Consider the following 17932-nt stretch of genomic DNA (forward strand, 5'->3'; position numbering starts at 1 on the left):
GGAAGATGTCTAGAAAGGATTTAACCAAAACGGGAAATGAAGTGACGCCACTCTCTCGCCTCTCCGTGTTACTCTCTGTATATTTCATACCCCGGCTTTTTGGAGGATGACTCTTGGCTAAAATTATACCGACATAGTCCTTGGTGAGTCGCGGAAGCAGATTTTGTCTTTTGAAACACGGGATTTTATAGAAATCACACTAACCTGGAAGAATGACCGCGAGATAAAGAGCTACATGTGATTTTAGGTTGGTTTACGCGGTCTTCCGGCTTTTCCTGACCTTCCTGTAGGTTGTTAAAGGAAAACAATGAAAATTCAAGCAATATATATATATTTTTTGGACGACCTTAATTGTTCTAAACTCACCAATTCGGACGGTGTGTAAAAACTGAGACCGATCGGCCTAGGTTACATGGAAATGGTGGAATGAAGCTATAATAAGACGTATTTTGCTCTGTTTGGGTACCATTTTACTGCTGTAACATCCACAAGAATAAATCAAACGCCGTAGGCCTTGGCATCACAGCAGCCCACGTGGTATTCCAAAAGCAAGTGAAAGTAGCACAAATGTAGCCATTAACCAACCTGTACCAGGGTTTTATTTTATTTATTTATTTCTTCATCGTCTCCTGCATCCCAGTAGGGGGCGCCCGCTGTGAACAAAACTGCAGCTGGGCTGTGCATCTTGCTTTGGATGCTGTATCATTTTACACTTTCTATAAAAATGAGAAATCACGTTACATCCTGATATTTACATGTTGTTTCCTTTTATATCATTTATTTTCTGTAGATAAGGAACCCTACTGGAGTAAAACATGTAAGAGTCTCTCAATCTCTTTTTAATTTGTCTCATAGAATATTTCAAAGAGTTTCTGAAAGTAATATCTGAACTAAAAATTGTGCGCTAATGTTTTGAACTGTTTTTTTTTTTTTTGAAGGACTGGGTTGAAGCCCCACATGTCGCTCCCTGTAGCAGCAGGCGCGCTGCTGGTCGGCCTCCCATACTCCATCTCTCTGGTTGCCCAGTGGATGTACGGCTGGCCCAACAAGCCCGGCTATAAAAAGTACATAGAAGCTCTAAAACCAAGGTAACTGTTTTTTTTTTGTCACTAGATCACAGGATTAGGCTATTCTTCCTTTATTTTACATATAAAGAGAAATATCCATCAAGAATAACCACACAGAATGAATACCTTTGACCAATATATTCTGTGCAATATCTCGAATAGTAATTAGAAAAAAAGTTGTTGATGACTATGATGATGATTCTCTTTTTTGTATAGATTGCATCAGTTGAGCATTTATCTACTTCTTACTCACAAAAGGAATATTATTCATTAACCTTCTTCTTCACCTGTTTGCCTTCTCCGTCAGGAGAATATACTGTCTGACCAGAGCCGTGCTGGAAACACTCAAGTACCTGCAGTACGGGAAACTTTACTTTCAGTGGAAGTCATGGTACAAGAATGACGAGAACCGTAAGCATTATGAAAAGGTGTGTTAATGTCGAGTCAGAAAGATGTTTAGATGGCCTGCTTGTTTTCATGTTTAGTTTTTTTCTTTGCATGGCAGGGACTAGACCTCTGGATTTGCCTGGAACACAGGATTCCCACGGGCATTGAAAACCCTTGAGAGTTTGTGGATTTGAGAAAAATAAAATAAGGCCTTTAAAAGTTTTTCAAAATGAGTGGATGGCCTTAAAAGTTCGCTGATGGATATTTGTGTTGATATAGCATAAGTTTTAAAAGTATTTCTCCATGAATTCTCGACTTGACAGGATCATGAGTGATAAATGAGGCCTCTGTGATGTTTAATTTTGATCAATGTCATGTCTTACTCCAAAACATGCTAAATTTGAGTCCATGAATATGACCAAAAAAGACCACACACAAAAATGCATGGGACCCTGTGCCTTGATGTGGTCATTTGAAAATATGGTCACCCTCAAGACTCAAACTTGTGTCAAAGTTCACAGTTGTGTGTGTTTGGACACTTGACAGGGCATCACCTTCGGCCGTCGAAGCAACAAGCTGGACCTCTACCACCCCCCCGCGGCGGGCCGGTCCGCAGAGGAGCCGGTTCCCCTGGTGGTTTTCATCTACGGCGGTGCATGGGGCTCCGGAGACAGATCCATATACTGTCTGCTGGCCAGGCAGATGGCTGAGGAGCTGAGCGCCACCGTCGTCTGTCCTGACTACTGCACCTATCCAAAGGTAAAAGCTTCCCGGCTACACAGAGAGACAAGATTGACAGTATGTTTACAGTATAAATGTGTATAGAGTATGAACAATACTCAGTACGCTCTGCACTTTAGAGTAGAATTATACTGAGGTAACCCTACATGACAGATGAGAGATTCAGTTAGACATTTTATTGTGACGTCTAAACTGATTTTTGCTTTAATTTCATTTCCAGGCAAATGTTTTAGGGATGGTCCAAGATATTGCTGACTGCTTGGTTTGGGCACGAGAGAGTCGACAGTTCAACTTTGACACAGTAAGTCATTTTTTACTTGTTCTTTGGAAATTGAGGGAAAACTGGCTAATCATAATGACAAGATTGACCATTCATTATACTCAGTAGAATAAAGACTTTTAGCTCATGATTTAACTCATGACATATCTACTTTCTAAAACCCCTTTTCTGTTCAAATAGTGCTGAACCCATCTATATGTTCTTTGTACTTTATTAAAAATGAACAGGGGTCGTCCTGGTGTCACAGTGGTCTAAGGCACGTACCATGTAACCACAATGTCCTGTGTTCAAATCCGGCCCAGGACCTTTGTTGCATGTCATCCTGTCTCTCCCACTGTTTCTTGTCTCTCTCTACTTTGAACTATGTAATAAAAGGCAAAATAAACATATTATGTATGTTGTACCTATTGGACAAAAAATTGTTCATAGTAACTAATATGTATATAACAACACATATTGTCCCTTTTCTTTCTCCGTAGGACAACATAGTGTTAATCGGCCATTCAGCTGGTGCACATTTGTGTGCATTGACCACTCTCTTTCTCATTGACACCAGAGAGGAGCTTTTCATTGAGGCAAGCAAGCAGCAGGAGCTCACAGTGGCGATAAGAGGAGTTATTGGTAAGGCTTGTAGAGCTTCACCGAGTCTCAGGAACAGTCGCACTTTGATGCTAAAGAATCCGCAGCCTTAATGCATTTCTGTGTGGCACAAAGATACTTTGTCACTTCTGATTTATTGTTTGTTTTCCTTTCCTTCGCCCTGACCTGATAGCATTGCAGTGTTATTGAATATTTGACAGTAGCTGAAATTGACTTCTTCAAATGCAATTTTTCAAAAGAAATGGGATTTCAAGGATCTGTCTCCTTCATATATTCGACAGTTATTCAGAATTTACATCCAGTATTTTGTAGGAATGAAGTAGCTGATCTCTGTTATGTTCCCCGGACAGGTTTGAGCGGTGTGTACAACATCATGGACCATTACGAGCACGAGCGGATGCGAGCCGTGGAGTACGTCTCCACCATGCACAAAGCCATGAACGGAGTGGAGAACTTCCCGTACTACTCACCCACACACATACTGAGGACGTTCAGCCAGGACAACCTGAAAAGGTGCCAGAATTCAACTGTTTTGACTTTGTCGCTGCGATTGTCTTTAATGGTGACATAGTGGATACCTGAAGACACAAAATCTGTTGCATCGACCCAGAAGTCATTCATTCAGTGTAAATCTCTTTAAGTTTGAGGCTGCTGGCTTTGCTGCAGCACATTTTGTCATTAATCACATATACAAGGGGTTGACTGTGTGGGGTTTTTAAGACCAATAGCAGGTACTTTGCACCAATATTCATCTTTAAATTTGAGCATTTTCATGCCAAAAGGTTACATGAATTCTGTGTTTCCCCTCATAATTGTAAATGGTGTAAAAGCAAGAAACAGCATTTAGACCATCATGGGACACTAAAACTCTCCATTGAAACCCAGACTAATGAAATTCCTTTAGGGTTAGCAGCTACTTAAAGCAGGGTGACCCACCTCACCTGTTCAATGGTAGGGAAAACTCTGAACTGAACAATTAAAATAATAAAATGCAAATAAAATGCAAATAAAATGACATTGCAGGATTTACAGACTGTTTTTCTGTAGCTGTGGTCAGGGAGGAACCGTCATCCATCATATCGGTGATGGACGACATGACTGACTGATATCTGATATTTAATAAAAGGCCAATATTGGTATGATATATCAGCAAACCTAAGTACATCTGTCTAGCCCTATGTATACTCACATTTTGTATTTTATTCATTATTCAGACCTTGGGAAAGCAGAGTGTAACAGCATAGGGGCCAGTTAACATGTAATTTCCAAAGCAGGGAACTATCTCTCGTCACATAATAATTTTAACAATTTCTGATTATTTGGCTTGGATGATTCTGCTTGGCTAGAAAATAAAACTGCACTTTAACGAAAGTACACTCAAACTGGCATTCTGCAGCTTCAGATCTGCTGTAAATAAGTGAAAGCATGGTTTTGAAATCTTTTCACAGTACAAAATAGCAATCTTTTTTACTTCTTCTCTTCTCTTCTATTCCCTTCTCAGAGTGCCACCCTTTGCTTTGCTCCATGGAACCAGTGACATTATAGTTCCTGTTGAATCTTCAACAAGGTTTTCGGAGCTCCTCACCTCGCTGTCTGTGAAGGTGTCGCTGTACCTGCTGCCTAAAGTCGACCACACTGAGATCGTCACTGACCTGATGGCACCGGACAGGCGCTTCTACCATCCTGTCTACAGCTGTGTCAAACAGGAGTACAGAAAACTCATGGGGACATGCTGAAGTCCCGCCACTTCTGTCAAAACTACAACAAATCCAATTGTTACTAATATTTCCTGATGTGCCGCACACTTACTTCGTTTACAGTATCTGCTCTAATACCTCTAAGTGAATGATATTTGGCCTTGAGTTTGATTTATTTACCTCAGTTCTGGTTCCATATTAATGATTCTTGTTTTGAATATTCTGTGCACCAAGGACAATGTTTGTAATTAGAAGTAAACTGTATCTGAGTGATTTAAATTTATGCTATATATACTGAGAAACTTGATTTTTTTTTCTTTATGGGTTGTAATCTGGATGACCTCATGCTAAGCCTTTATAAATGAATTGTATTATAAGTACATACTGATTGGTCAGTATTTTGAAAACCATGAATAGTATTAACATGAGACTCAGTAGTTGTTAGAAAGTCTGTATTATTTAGGCCTACTACCTATGTTCTCTCCACACAATATGGTCAAATGAATCTACACTTTGTTTTATGATATTGCTGATTTACAACAAATGAAATGTTTTCTTTATTTATTTTAATATCTTGTTCTCAATAACAACTATTTATTGATTCTTCGAAAAGCACTGAAATATTAAATTAAACCCACAAGAAGAAACTGGTGAAACTTTTATTTGTCTTCATCTCTATTAATTAACTTGCTGTCTCAGATTTATACTGCCTTATACTGGAGGGACTGTGTTTTCACAGACTGGCAGCATATAATATTTAGTGCCAGCCAGCAGCAACTGGAAAGACAGTTGGCTGCAGCTATTGAGCTATAATTTTCCTTTAGGTACTTAAACTGTCAGTGGTACTTTAGTGAGTTTATAGTACTCTGTTGTTGTTGTTTTTTTTACTTTTATGGTATAATATAAGCACAGTAATCCTATAGGATCCCTATATCCTATAGAAATCCTATAGTTTTGCTGTGACATTTGTACATTACCTTTCTATTGAAAGTTACCTACTATCTTCTGCTGAAATGTACCATTGGATTACTATAGTTCTTTTTCCTAAGGGTGAGTAGGTCTATGGTAGTTGACCATGTAGGAGACAGTGTCTATAAATGAATCATAATGAACAATAACGCAATAAACGAAGTGGAAACATGAGTCCAACAAACCTGGCTCAGTTCAGCTGAAGGCCTGACCTCGGATCAGCTTGGTTTCCACTTGAGCACCAACCAGAGTTTATTCATGTCACTACATTTCGAGTTGAACACACGGTTTGTTTTTATCTCCGTGCCAACAGACATGATTATTTAACTTAGAGACACTGTAACTTCGGATTAATGAATAGTGCTTTCAACTTAATGATTCATGTTTTCGGCAATCGTGTAGAGACCTACGTGTTATTACATGAAAACTAAGCTTTCATTATGCTACTTTCTAACTGAAGAAACTGGCTTAATATTGAAATTCGTATTTGACTTTTTTTTTTACCTTGATTTTTTAGTGATTTTTTTTTTTCTGTCCTTTCATCTTTTTTTTTGAAAACAGACTGAGATTTTATAATTGTGGTTTATGTTTGTTTTCCTTGAGGACTGCAGTGACGTTTCTCTGTAAAAATGAAAACACTGATTTTAAGCAGTGAAAATGATACTTGATGAGAGGAGGGGACACGCACGCGCACACACACACACGCACGCGCGCACACATACACACACACACGATCGAGGCGGAGTTTACTGCGGATCTGCAGCAGTGGTTTTCAGGCTCTGCATAGCTGCTCTCTCTCACACACAAGTAGGAGATTAGCTGAACTCCCGAAGTGGTTGAAAAACGTTACCAAAACCCCAAGAAGTCCAACCAACCTGTAAATATGCAACCAGTGGAGTCCAGTTAGTCCGGTAGTGTTTCCACACGGAGGAGAAGATGGACTCTGTGGTGAAAAACAGCAAGAAGTTGTGGATCTGCGGTTTGCTATGGTGGTCGCTGCTCTTCGAGCTGGTAGCAGGAGGTGAGAATGAAACTTTGATTTAAGAAACAAACAAAAACGCTTACTTGACGGCGCTTTCAGTGGCGATTTGTATATAAGCTTCGACTACAATGTTGTTTTTGTATAGGTCAACCTTGACGAGCTTCTCCCAGTGTCTGTAGTTTTCTTAGGAAACTGTTGCAACCTGAAGGCTATAAGACTACAAAGTGATTACCAACAGCTGAAGAGTCATGACGAATGAAATAATAACCGAGCCATTATTATTTGCCTTTTTGCTTTAGTGAAATGCTTTATTTATAGGCTACTGTGCTATTTGGGTAACTTTATTAGTGTGCGGATGCAAAATGAGGCTTAGTATCACTTTCCAAAAGATTGTTAAAGGTTTTCTGTAGGCTATATGCGATTAAAGTGCCGTGAGGTGCACAGGTCTTAAAATGTTAACCTCAGTTTAACACTTAGAATGTGATTGGTTGTGAATGAAGGCAGATTGTTCATTGAATGCAGCACATCAGGAGCAAATGTTTTGCTGTAATGCCATGATTCATTCTCTTCCTGATCACTCACTAGCAACAACAGGAATTTATTTTTGGCTTGTGTTTAAAGCCCATGGTTCTACTCATTTGGTTTTCTCCATCCCATTCATTTTGTGCAAAAAGACTCCCTGTGCTGTCACAACACTTGTGCATTGTCTGGGCATTGTGCACACAGAGGATATGCAGTGTAGTGTAACCACCCACAGCTCTCTCACCTTATCCAAGGCTGCTGCAGAAATGTACTGTGATGCCCAGTGCAGTGGAAGAGCTATCTGGCTATCACAGTGACAGAAATGACACAAATGAATTCAGAGAAACGGACAATCATTGCATTGAGAGACCTGAAGAGAATATGATCTTTTTTAAGTGACTTGCAACCTCAGAATGTACATTATTTACATCCATCAAAATGTACATTATTTACATCCATCAAAATGTACATTATTTACATCCATCCAGGCATTCATTAGCCTGTCTGAATTTAATTGTGGGGATGAATCATCTAAATTTAGTGTGGTTCATTCATCCAGGCTGCGCTCCTGGGGATAATCAGGAGCATGGAATTATTTCACCATGACTCATACTCACCATGTTCCTTCATTCAAAATAACTACAGTAGAGACATTTGCTTTACTTGATTGCATTTCTGAATGTGTGCATTCTGTTATTTCCTTTTGGGTCCATGTGCGTTATGAAACAAGCCTGTGCTGAAACAGCGACGCACTGGGCTTCGACAATGAATCAACAGAGTTGCATGACAGTCAACAAAAACCAAAGAGGCACTTCAGTCAAGTTACATCTAAGATTTGTTGTATAAACTGAGCACACACACAGTGACAACCACTGGTCTTGCCCCTCAAATTAACCCTGTAAGCGGGTGTTCACTGAAAGGTCACTGACTTTGTTCTTGAAGGAATGGTTTGTGAAATCTCACAAACAATGCCCCTGTCACAGAGACACCACCCGCACAGACGTGTAGATGAAAGAACCATGTTCAATTACCTCCTGTTTCTGCTCCTTGAGGGATACAGTCAGGCGTTCATGGGTATGTTTATGTGTGGGTTTTCTTTTGTTCTGATCTCTACCGTGCTCTTTCATTTACATACTTAACATTTCCAGCTTTCTGCTCTCAGGTGTCTCAAAACAGCTGAAACAAGTTGAAGTTTTGCCCAACCATTTATTTATCTGATTGCTATTTTTTTAAACAGCTCCCTGAGAATCCAGTTCCACTCAGGCAAATGCGTTGAGAAAAGACCCTTGCTGTAAACCACACATGAGGAGGCGTGTAATTTGAACAGCAATGTGACAATGCCAAAATACAATTGAGCATGCATGTCCATCCTTGTGGATTTAAGGGAAAAATGCCATTGCATTCTTCTTGGCCAGTCTGCAGAAATGCTTCTCCTTCTGATGTATCTAGAGCCAGTCAGATGAATGAACTTGAGGTACAAATGAGAAAGGACAATAAATTCTCTGAGTCATCCTCAATCCATCCATGGACTGAGGATGACTAAAGCAGGGGGCTCCTGTGTGCCATGTGCCTATGGGCCAATGGATTTCCACTTGTGTATTTCCAGCTGCATTTAACAATTTCCTAACAGTTGCAACAGTCGTATTTCATTAGGTGCTTACACCGACCCACACCTGACTGACAGGTCATCGGATTCCTGTTATGAGACTGTTAACTTCTGACAGACTTGTCAGTCACTTGCTTTATTTTTAATATGCAGTAGGGATAAATACAATGCAAAAGTGTATTTTCTTGTCCAGCTGACTGTCTTCTTAGGACTAAAGACAAATGTTCACTGTTCTGGGAACACTAAAGCTGCACTAGGGCTCGGCAATAATTCAATATTATCGTTTATCTTCTTTCAGTGGAATCATATCGTGTTGATATTGTGATTTTGGGATATCGTAACACACAATTCTGCTGTCTAAACTACTGATAACAAGCAAGACAAAATGAGGTGTGGTAGGAATATTATTTGAAGTTTTGTTTGACATCACACCTAAAATGACCATTCAGTTCAATTTGATTATTTAATATGTGATTTTACATGTGTGAGCTATATCAATATATATATAGTGTATATATATATATATGGAAAAAAATCCTCATGATTATCGTGATATTGAATTCAACCATATCGCCCAGACCTACTATATTGTATTGTTTGCTCTCTGCAATTAGCTATTGATGATTGCCCGCTGGATGTTCAGTTGGTTGTAGGACTAAATTACGTGGTTGAGTGGTTTGATTTTGTTAATTTAGACTACACAGTAGGTACATTTTGGATTCGGTCAAGCAAACTATCCATTAGTGCATTAACCCTTTTAGGAGTGAAAAAGTGCATTAACTGGCATTAACTTTATGTAGCTTTGCCAGTGAGTCAGTTGGCCCATTAGCAGTAGGCACAGCTGACCTCCTGTCCTTGCCCTTGGGTGATGAAGCACAAATAAATCAAATTTAGAGTAAACAGGCATTTCTTTACAGGGAAAGAGATGATGAAGATGTGTGTTAACCTTTGAATACGTGTGGGATTCTCAAGCTCATTAAAAAGTAAACTGGTGGTGCCCGGGCATTGAAGCTAGATGAGAAAGCTTCAGAGAGCATTAGCCCAGATTACAGGGCAATGTGAAATGGCAGGGAGGTGAGGTAGAAGAAACAGCTGGGTCCATCCGCCATGCTGTTTCTGGAACATGGGGCCCGAGACAATGTGGGGACGTCAGAGCCTTTCATGTTCAGGTTGAAGGTTCCTGTCAGGGCAGGGCAGGCCCAAACATGTCTGACTACCTCCTCGCCACCTCCGCATCCACTACCTTTGTATACTGCAGTTGTGGCATTAAAGGGAAACACCATTCAGTTTTAAAATTCAGATATGTCGTTTCTACAGTGTAGGACAGTCCAATCAATATTTGTGAACGTGAACAATTCTCTCCCAAAGCCATAAACCAGAGAGCTAAGCCATGAAGCTGTAATTTCATCAAAATGCAAAGTCTGGTGCTTTGTTTTTTAGGAAAGGTAGTCATTATACTATAGGTAAAGCTTTAAAACTATCATAATTGTGCTCTCATCGTACTTAGATGCACTTAAATTGTTATGGATGAGCACTCAAAGTACCAACACTAACAGCTGGCCCACCAGGAAGGCAAACCTAAACACATCCAAAGAATTTTACAAGCACTTTTAAAATCAGGTTTGAGGTATAATTTGGGAAATGTGCACTGTGTGTGTGTTATGAAGCTGTGTGTGTGCTTCCCACTTCAGCTGAGTGTGTTCCACTTGTAAAGAACAACCAGGATGATAATTAATCCAGCTTTTACATCTAAATGTCACATGTTGGCTATATTAAGACCACAATGCTTGACTTGACTTGCTCTGTGTTTGCTATGTTCACTGCTACTGTACTTTCTATCCCAGCTACCATTCCTAACAAAAATCAATGCAGCTCAATTTGATTTGAATATGGTGCACTTCACACCCTTGAAAAGACAGTTAACACCACATTTCAACATATACTGTACATTCTTTCTCTCTTTCTCCCTCTCTCTCTGCTCTTTGTACATCTCTCTCTCGCCCCTGTTGCTCCTCCTTCTCCAGCTTCCTTCTATGGTGATGGCTTTGCACAGCTCAAGGCAACAGAGTCGTCCGACCATAACTTGCTCCGCATTCGCTTCCGAACCTCCAGCACCAATGGCCTGCTGTTCCTAGCTGCCGGTCGGACCGACTACTTGCTACTGGAGCTCCATGCTGGTCGCCTGCAGGTGGGTACATCCATGGCCCCAACACATGAGCATATGTGCTCAAGCATACATACACACATACGCACATGCGTACTATACACACAACGACACAGGGCTTACACATACATACATACACAAACAGACTGGCCACCTTAAGCTATGTCTCCATCTCACTTGACAGTGTCATTCTCTCAACACAGTAACACAAGCAGACAGACAAGCTTGCTGTCTGCATGCTTGATGTGATTTAACACCATGCCAGCCATTTCTTGTCACAATGGGAACTAGGACATTATGAAATAGGTTTAATTAAAGGAGACGATATGCAAGGATCTGTGTTTTTATTGTATTTGCATTGAATGACAAACTCATGATTTCTTTGAATTATGCAAAATGGGGAAACCAATCAATGTGCTGCTTGCCTGCTGTTGTTATGAAAATCACTCCAAATTGTAAGATTGTCTACTTTGTGCAGTCCTTTTGTTATGTTTAAATGGATTTAACACTATGCCTTATTGCGGCCAGCTTTTTCTGTAGCAAATAATGTGTTGCTGCATAGCCAGCTTTGTCATCTGTCACTCTGATTAGTGATTGCAGTGGTAGGAGTGCCGTGTATTCCATTGACTCCGTCATTTTTATTGTTAATCCATATTACACTGTAGATACTGTATATCAACAGCAAAAAAAGCTTACTTTCTCCATTGCAATATTTATGCTTCTGACTCTACATGTAATGGGAAAAAACAGGTAGGACCTATTTGTTTATCTTATTTATGGAGATTTAGTCATGATTTAATACCACAAAAAAATTTATTCACTTTGGACTCACCTAAGAAGTTTAGGCTGGATTTGTGTTCCAAACAGGATACACTATTTTTGGCACAAGAAACAAGCTTTGCTGGCAGGATTTAAGAGTGAAATACATTTGTCCCTTCAAGACTGCTTCCAAAGCATCCTGTAAGCAGCTCTGCCAGTCTAAATCGGCATACAAAATGGACAGATGTACAAAAGCTTTGTAATGCACGGACATATTCAGAAGAAACATTTCAGGAAGTCCTGAGATATGCATTATAGCTTTTTTGCGCTCTGCATCAAACTCAAGAAATTCTTGTGACTAAGCTTCTATTCGTGTTAGACTTGTGCTGCTGGGAATGAATCGCACTGACGACTATGTTGCATTGTCGTACTTCAGTGAGCATGAGGAGTGAACTACTCATCCCTGTTCCTTAAACTGGCACAGGTCACCAAATAAAGGTTTTTTTTTCTTCGCACAAGTTATCCTGAGGCTTGGGGTCTCATTCCATGTGAGTCAGAGATGAGCATTGCTCCCTTGAAACCCTTGCATGAATAGCTGGGACTCAGCAGCAAGCCTTGACAAGCATGTCATCTAAATGCAGCATTAGTCTGAGATGGTGACATGATGCTCCAAGGATATAGCTGAAGGCTAAGAGATAATAGTGCTCTTCCTGCTTGAAAACACAGACAAAGCTGGCGGTTTTAACAACAGATGACATCATGGAATATAAGTGCAGTCTAAATGATGTACTTCCTTTCCAGGTGTCACAGGATCTACAGTTAATCATATAATTCATATAAACCATCATAGGTTATATAAAAAATCCTTTCATTTGATACTGTGAAAATATTTAAGATGGGTGGTTTATGTACAAGAATCTACGTTTCATATTTTGTATTTTTTTTATACTTATTATTTAACAATATTGTATTTGAAGGTTAGTTAAACACTTGCAGCTTTTAGCTACATGCTTGATAAACAATAACAATCAAACAACACAAATTGAATGTGTTGTACCATACACTGATAAACCTATGCTTAATTTGTATTGCTGCTTGGGTCACATTGATTCAGCATGTGTATTTGCCTTATATTCCTTTAATATTACATGTTTTGTAATCAATTTGTTTTGCTTCTACTCTTAGTTGAAACTGGACCTTGGATCTGGGGAGGGACTGTTACACTCAGAGAGAGGCACCCAGCTCAACGACCTGGCCTGGCACTCTTTGGAGGTCCGCCATGAGCAACACAGTGTCACTCTAACTGTGGACAAGAACTCTCACACCAGCTTAAAGATGCCCGGACCCCATCACGATCTCAACATAGTGGATGGTCTCTATGTTGGAGGCTCAGGAGGCCTAGACAGACTATATCTGCCCAGAGACCTGACTGGCTTCCGTGGCTGTATGGATGAGGTGATCTTCAACGAGCATGATATACTGTCATCGCTGAGGCCATACACTGGATTCAAGAGTGTCCATGAGGTGTCTCTAGGCTGTAGTCCCCAGTTCTTTGCCAGTGAGGAGGACCCTGTTAGCTTCTTCAGCTCCAGGGCCTATATTTCTCTTCCACCCTGGAACGGCCATCAGGAAGCGGTGTTTGAGTGTGTGGTGCACACTTCAGCCAAAGAAGGAATTGTCCTGTACAACTCTGCCAGAGAAGGAGACTTTGTGGCTGTGGAGATTCAGGAAGGTTTGCCGGTGGCCATAGTGGGGAAAGGTGGAACCAAAATAGAACTTCGCTCCCTCACATTTGTTAATGACAGGAAATGGCATTCTGTCAAGTTGTACTTCAACTCTAAAAGCCTTGAGCTAACTGTTGATGAAGAGATGGTGAAAACCAATATTGGCTCTCGTTCAAAGGGACTTCAGCTTAAAGGTTCTCTTTTTGTTGGTGGTATTGATGACAGCACCAGATCAGAAGTCAGAAAGATGGGGCTGGTCTCTGTGTCTGGAAAGCGTGTTCGTGGAGGCTCTTTGAAGGGATGTTTGAAGAATATCAAAGTCAATGGTGTCAAGACAGGTCTCTCCAATGCTGTAGTTACCAAGGATATCTCAGTTGGTTGTGAGCCAGAGAAAGAACCAGAACCATCTACCACCATGAGTCCAACTGTTCCAGCATCCCAATTTAATTCAGTGACGCCAACACCAGCACTTCACATGTCTACTCTTGCAAGGGGCCTGGACAGAAGGTATGGCTCTAACTTTGTGCACCTCAAAAACCTTGTGGTCCCAGAGGGTGGTCGAGCATCTCTTGAGTCCAAACACATCAAAGTTCTCTTGGACTTCAAGAAGCTTGGCATTCGTCAGTCTCAAATTATGTTCAGAATTCGGGAGCAACCTTTGCGTGGTCAGATAAGGCTTGATGTTGACCAGGACCAAGAGGAGAACACTTTTAGCATGTTGGATCTTTGGCACGGGCGAGTCATGTATATCCATGGAGGCTCAGAAGATCCAGATGACTTTTTCATGTTTTCAATTCATTCTAGTAGTAGGAAGCAAGTTCCTGATTATTTGAAGGGGAACAAATTGTACCGTTACAATATTACTGTGACCCCCACCAACGATGCACCTGAACTGAGTCTACCTGAAGGGAATCTGTTTGTCCTGTTGGAAAACTCAAGGAAACACCTAACCACGCAAGTTCTGAAGGCCACAGACATTGACAGCAACTACACCAACCTTGTCTTCTCTGTGCTTGGCAACCTGAATGCAGATGCAGGATATTTGGAAATTGAAAACAGCCCTGGTACTGCAGTGACCTCATTCTCTTATTCAGACTTGGAGGAACTGAATGTGTACTATGTTCACACAGGGGTGAGGAACTCAAGGATAGTGCTAAGAGTTAGTGATGGGGAAAAGGTCAGTAACACTGTGGTTCTAAGGGTCATGGCTGTAGCACTGGAGTATAAGATTGCCAATAACACAGGCCTTGAGATCATTCAAGGAGAGACAGCTATGATTGGATCAAATCAATTGGCTGTGCAAACCAATGCTGTAAAGCAAGTTGTAGACATCCGTTATGATGCCATCGAACCCCCTCAGTATGGAGAACTGCAAAGACTTCACTCAAGTGGTGAATGGAGGCCCACTGACTCATTTTCCCAAAGGCTGCTAGAAAAACAACGGCTAAGGTATGTTAGCACTTTCCAAGAAATTCAGACATCCAATGCCACTGATTACTTTAAGTGCAAAGTTACTGTGGCAGCAAGGGCAACCACTGAATTGCTCTTCCCAATCACTGTGAAGTGGGTGAGATACAACCTGGTGAGGAATGTAATGGTAGATATGGATAAAGTTAGAAAAGTGGCATTGGACTCTGAGTATCTTTATGCCACAGCCGAAGGTATAGCCCTCCCAGAAGATGAGCTTTATTTTAGGGTTCTCACCACACCAAAGAAAGGAAAACTCCTGCTTGATACTACAGTCTTGAGGAAGAACGCAACTTTTAGCCAAAGAAATGTCACAGATCTCAAAGTACATTATGAGCTAGTCGACAGGCCTTATGAAGATACAAGTGACAAGTTCAGATTTCAAGTGTTCTCCAAACACGCTCAATCACAAAGCTATGATTTCCAAATCTCTGTTAAAGCTGATGTCAACAGTGTGTTCATGAGAAATGATGGACTGCCGCTTTTGGAGGGAGAAAGTAAATTGATCACAAAAGATGAGTTGTTCGCAGAGACTTTAAGTACAAAAGATATGTACTACACTGTCATACGTAGCCCAAAATATGGAAAACTAGCCCGCATTAGTCAGTCAAATTCCAATGCTAGCTACAACAACATCCTTACATTCAGTAATCAGGATATATTAGAGGAACGGATAATGTACATTCATGATGACAGTGAAACAATTCAGGACAAGTTCACTTTCATAGCCTCCACCAGCCAAGAGTTCAAATCTTCCATTGCAGAGGATGACATTGGGTCTAAAGAAGGAACGTTCAACATATCCATCCAGCTAGTCAATGACCAAAAGCCGGTACGTGTTATTGATAAAGTTTTCCATGTAGTAAGGGACGGACAGAGGTTACTCACTACAGAGGATCTGCGTTACCATGATGCAGACTCTGACTTCGATGATGGCCAATTGATTTACACCCGCCGTGGAATCCCAATGGGAGACTTAGTACTGGTAAATGACACTTCTCATCGGCTGTTCCAGTTTCACCAGAGGGATCTGGATGAAAAGCGAGTGTTGTTCATTCACAAAGGTGTGAGCACTGGCAGGTTTGTGCTCTTCGTCTCAGATGGGAAACATTTTGTCTCAAGTCTTTTAGACATCAGTGCTCATGACCCTTTTTTGAAAGTTGGCAACAACACTGGCTTACTGGTTCAGAAGGGCAAATCAGTGACCTTTTCCACCAGTAATTTTACTGTCATGTCAAACCTGGACATCAGAGATGACCATGAGGTCATCTTCAATGTGTACGAGGCTCCCAAGTATGGAGGACTTTATCACAATGAAACAAAGGTGGAGTCGTTCACACAGTCTGACTTAAAGAGTGGGCTCATTTCTTATCGACACAATGACAGCAAACATTTGGCAGACTATTTCCATTTAACAGTGAGAGCCAAAGGCCTTAAACTTGCAGTGAAGGTCAATGTGAAGGTTTACCTGGAAAGCCACCAGAGACCACCCATCGTGCTGCATAACAACATTCTACTAGTGGAAGAGGGAAAACCAGTTAAGATTGATGTAACTAAACTTGAGGTGAGTGTTTCAAAGAAGTGTGAGTGTGTGTGTGTGAGTTCAAAGAACATATATTTGTCAATGTTTAAATAAAGTTGTTACTGGTTTTAGTAGGGTTCTCCCAAAGGCAGATTTGAAGGCCAATGCCATTATTTTTTGATTGATACTGCCATTAGGCAGTATTTGGTGCCAATATTCAATGTCTTTAAATTTTACCATTTTCATATGGTCCATTATTTTTTTTCACAGTATAGTTTTTCTCCCGGAGTTTTATTCTTGGCAGGGTAGAAAAGCCTCAGAAACAGCATTTAGACCATGGGACACTAAAGGTCTTCTTTGAGACCTAGGATGATAAAGATAATAGTTATATAATACAGCAACATACATGCATATTCAACAACAACATATTCATGCATGTGTGTGGAATCTGATCAAAATGTTTCATTAGAACCATTTCAGATTAAGGGCTTCCTATAGACGACTAGTATAATATTGATCACTTACACAATAAATATGTAATCAAACAAACTCCATCGTGTCCATTATATTGCAGATGAATATCTAGTCGATAATCTGATGTTTAATAAAAGGCCAATATCAGACCGATATATCTGCAATCAATATATTGGTCTAACCCTAGTTTTTAGTGTTCTGTTTTTTATGGTAGCAAAAAAGGTAAAAGCCTAATGCTGACCTGTGCTTTGTTTATGATTATATCATGATGCCAAGTTACACTGAGAACAAAAAGAAGAATAAACTTTAGTGACACACAGAACATTTCAAATTTAACAGCTGAATATTTTTTGATTGTTGCAGGTCACTCACGAGGACAACCTGCCATCTGAGGTTGTATTCACAGTCAAGGTAGCCCCGTCTCATGGCTTTCTCCGCCGTTTTGTAGAAGCCGAAGAGCGTTACATTGGAACCAAGCAGTCCCCTATCAAGACATTTTCTCAAGAGGACATCAACACTGGGAACATCCAGTACATGCAGGCGGAACCCGGCCAAGTCAACGACACCTTTATCCTTGAGGCCACCAATGGGATCACCGACGTCAACGGCATTAGGATGTCTGTTGACATCATTCCTCGTCTCATCCCGCTGCAGGTCTCCAACTTCACTCTGAACGAGGGTGCCTCCAAGGCACTGACCCAGGAAGTGCTAAAGGTCACTAACCGACACTTCTCTGGAATAAATTTCCTGTGTAGTTTGACTGAGCCTCCACAGCATGGTCACATTGAGCACTCTCGCTACCCAGGGGTGCCCATAACATCTTTCAGCAGGAGGCAGGTGAGACATTCTTAGTCACACTCTGAAAGATATTACAGAACAATAGAATAATTGTTGTTTCAGAATGTTTGAAAATACAGATCAATTAATTTTCAGTATTCTACACAGCTTTGCTGTACTCTGTAATGTGTATT

At 40.6% G+C, this 17932-nt stretch overlaps 2 protein-coding genes across 3 annotated transcripts in view; both read left to right on the plus strand.

Moving 5' to 3' along the window:
- Positions 1 to 70: 70 nt before the first annotated feature.
- Positions 71 to 5357, plus strand: LOC139655311 (uncharacterized). Of its 2 annotated transcripts, none has more exons than XM_071532681.1 (9): positions 71 to 143; positions 791 to 817; positions 939 to 1088; positions 1375 to 1495; positions 2001 to 2213; positions 2416 to 2496; positions 2955 to 3096; positions 3426 to 3588; positions 4577 to 5357. In XM_071532681.1, coding segments are annotated over exons 2-9 (1107 nt in total). In that variant the 5' UTR covers positions 71 to 143; positions 791 to 815; the 3' UTR covers positions 4812 to 5357. The 2 variants fall into 2 exon arrangements, with proteins under 2 accessions (XP_071388782.1, XP_071388784.1); XM_071532683.1 differs by having other exon boundaries at positions 109 to 247.
- A 1320-nt stretch (positions 5358 to 6677) lies between these two features.
- The window catches only part of cspg4ba (chondroitin sulfate proteoglycan 4ba), a 31117-nt gene continuing 19862 nt past the window's right edge, over positions 6678 to 17932 (plus strand). The window contains exons 1-4 of the mRNA XM_071532680.1: positions 6678 to 6762; positions 10876 to 11039; positions 12960 to 16529; positions 17325 to 17798. Coding sequence (XP_071388781.1) covers positions 6678 to 6762; positions 10876 to 11039; positions 12960 to 16529; positions 17325 to 17798 — 4293 coding nt within the window. The remainder of the gene's footprint in view (positions 6763 to 10875; positions 11040 to 12959; positions 16530 to 17324; positions 17799 to 17932) is intronic.

This window comes from Centroberyx affinis, unplaced genomic scaffold, assembly GCF_046629955.1.
Source record: "Centroberyx affinis isolate AG114_WGS23_722 - 3 ecotype Tasmania unplaced genomic scaffold, CSIRO-AGI_Caff_v1 ptg002232l_1, whole genome shotgun sequence".
NCBI classification, from domain to species: Eukaryota; Metazoa; Chordata; class Actinopteri; order Beryciformes; family Berycidae; genus Centroberyx; species Centroberyx affinis.

Coding starts and splice junctions, on each gene's coding strand:
- LOC139655311 (XM_071532681.1), top strand. Junction 2,497..2,954: donor GACAGTTCAACTTTGACACA/GTAAGTCATTTT, acceptor CTTTCTCCGTAG/GACAACATAGTGTTAATCGG. Junction 3,097..3,425: donor GGCGATAAGAGGAGTTATTG/GTAAGGCTTGTA, acceptor TTCCCCGGACAG/GTTTGAGCGGTGTGTACAAC.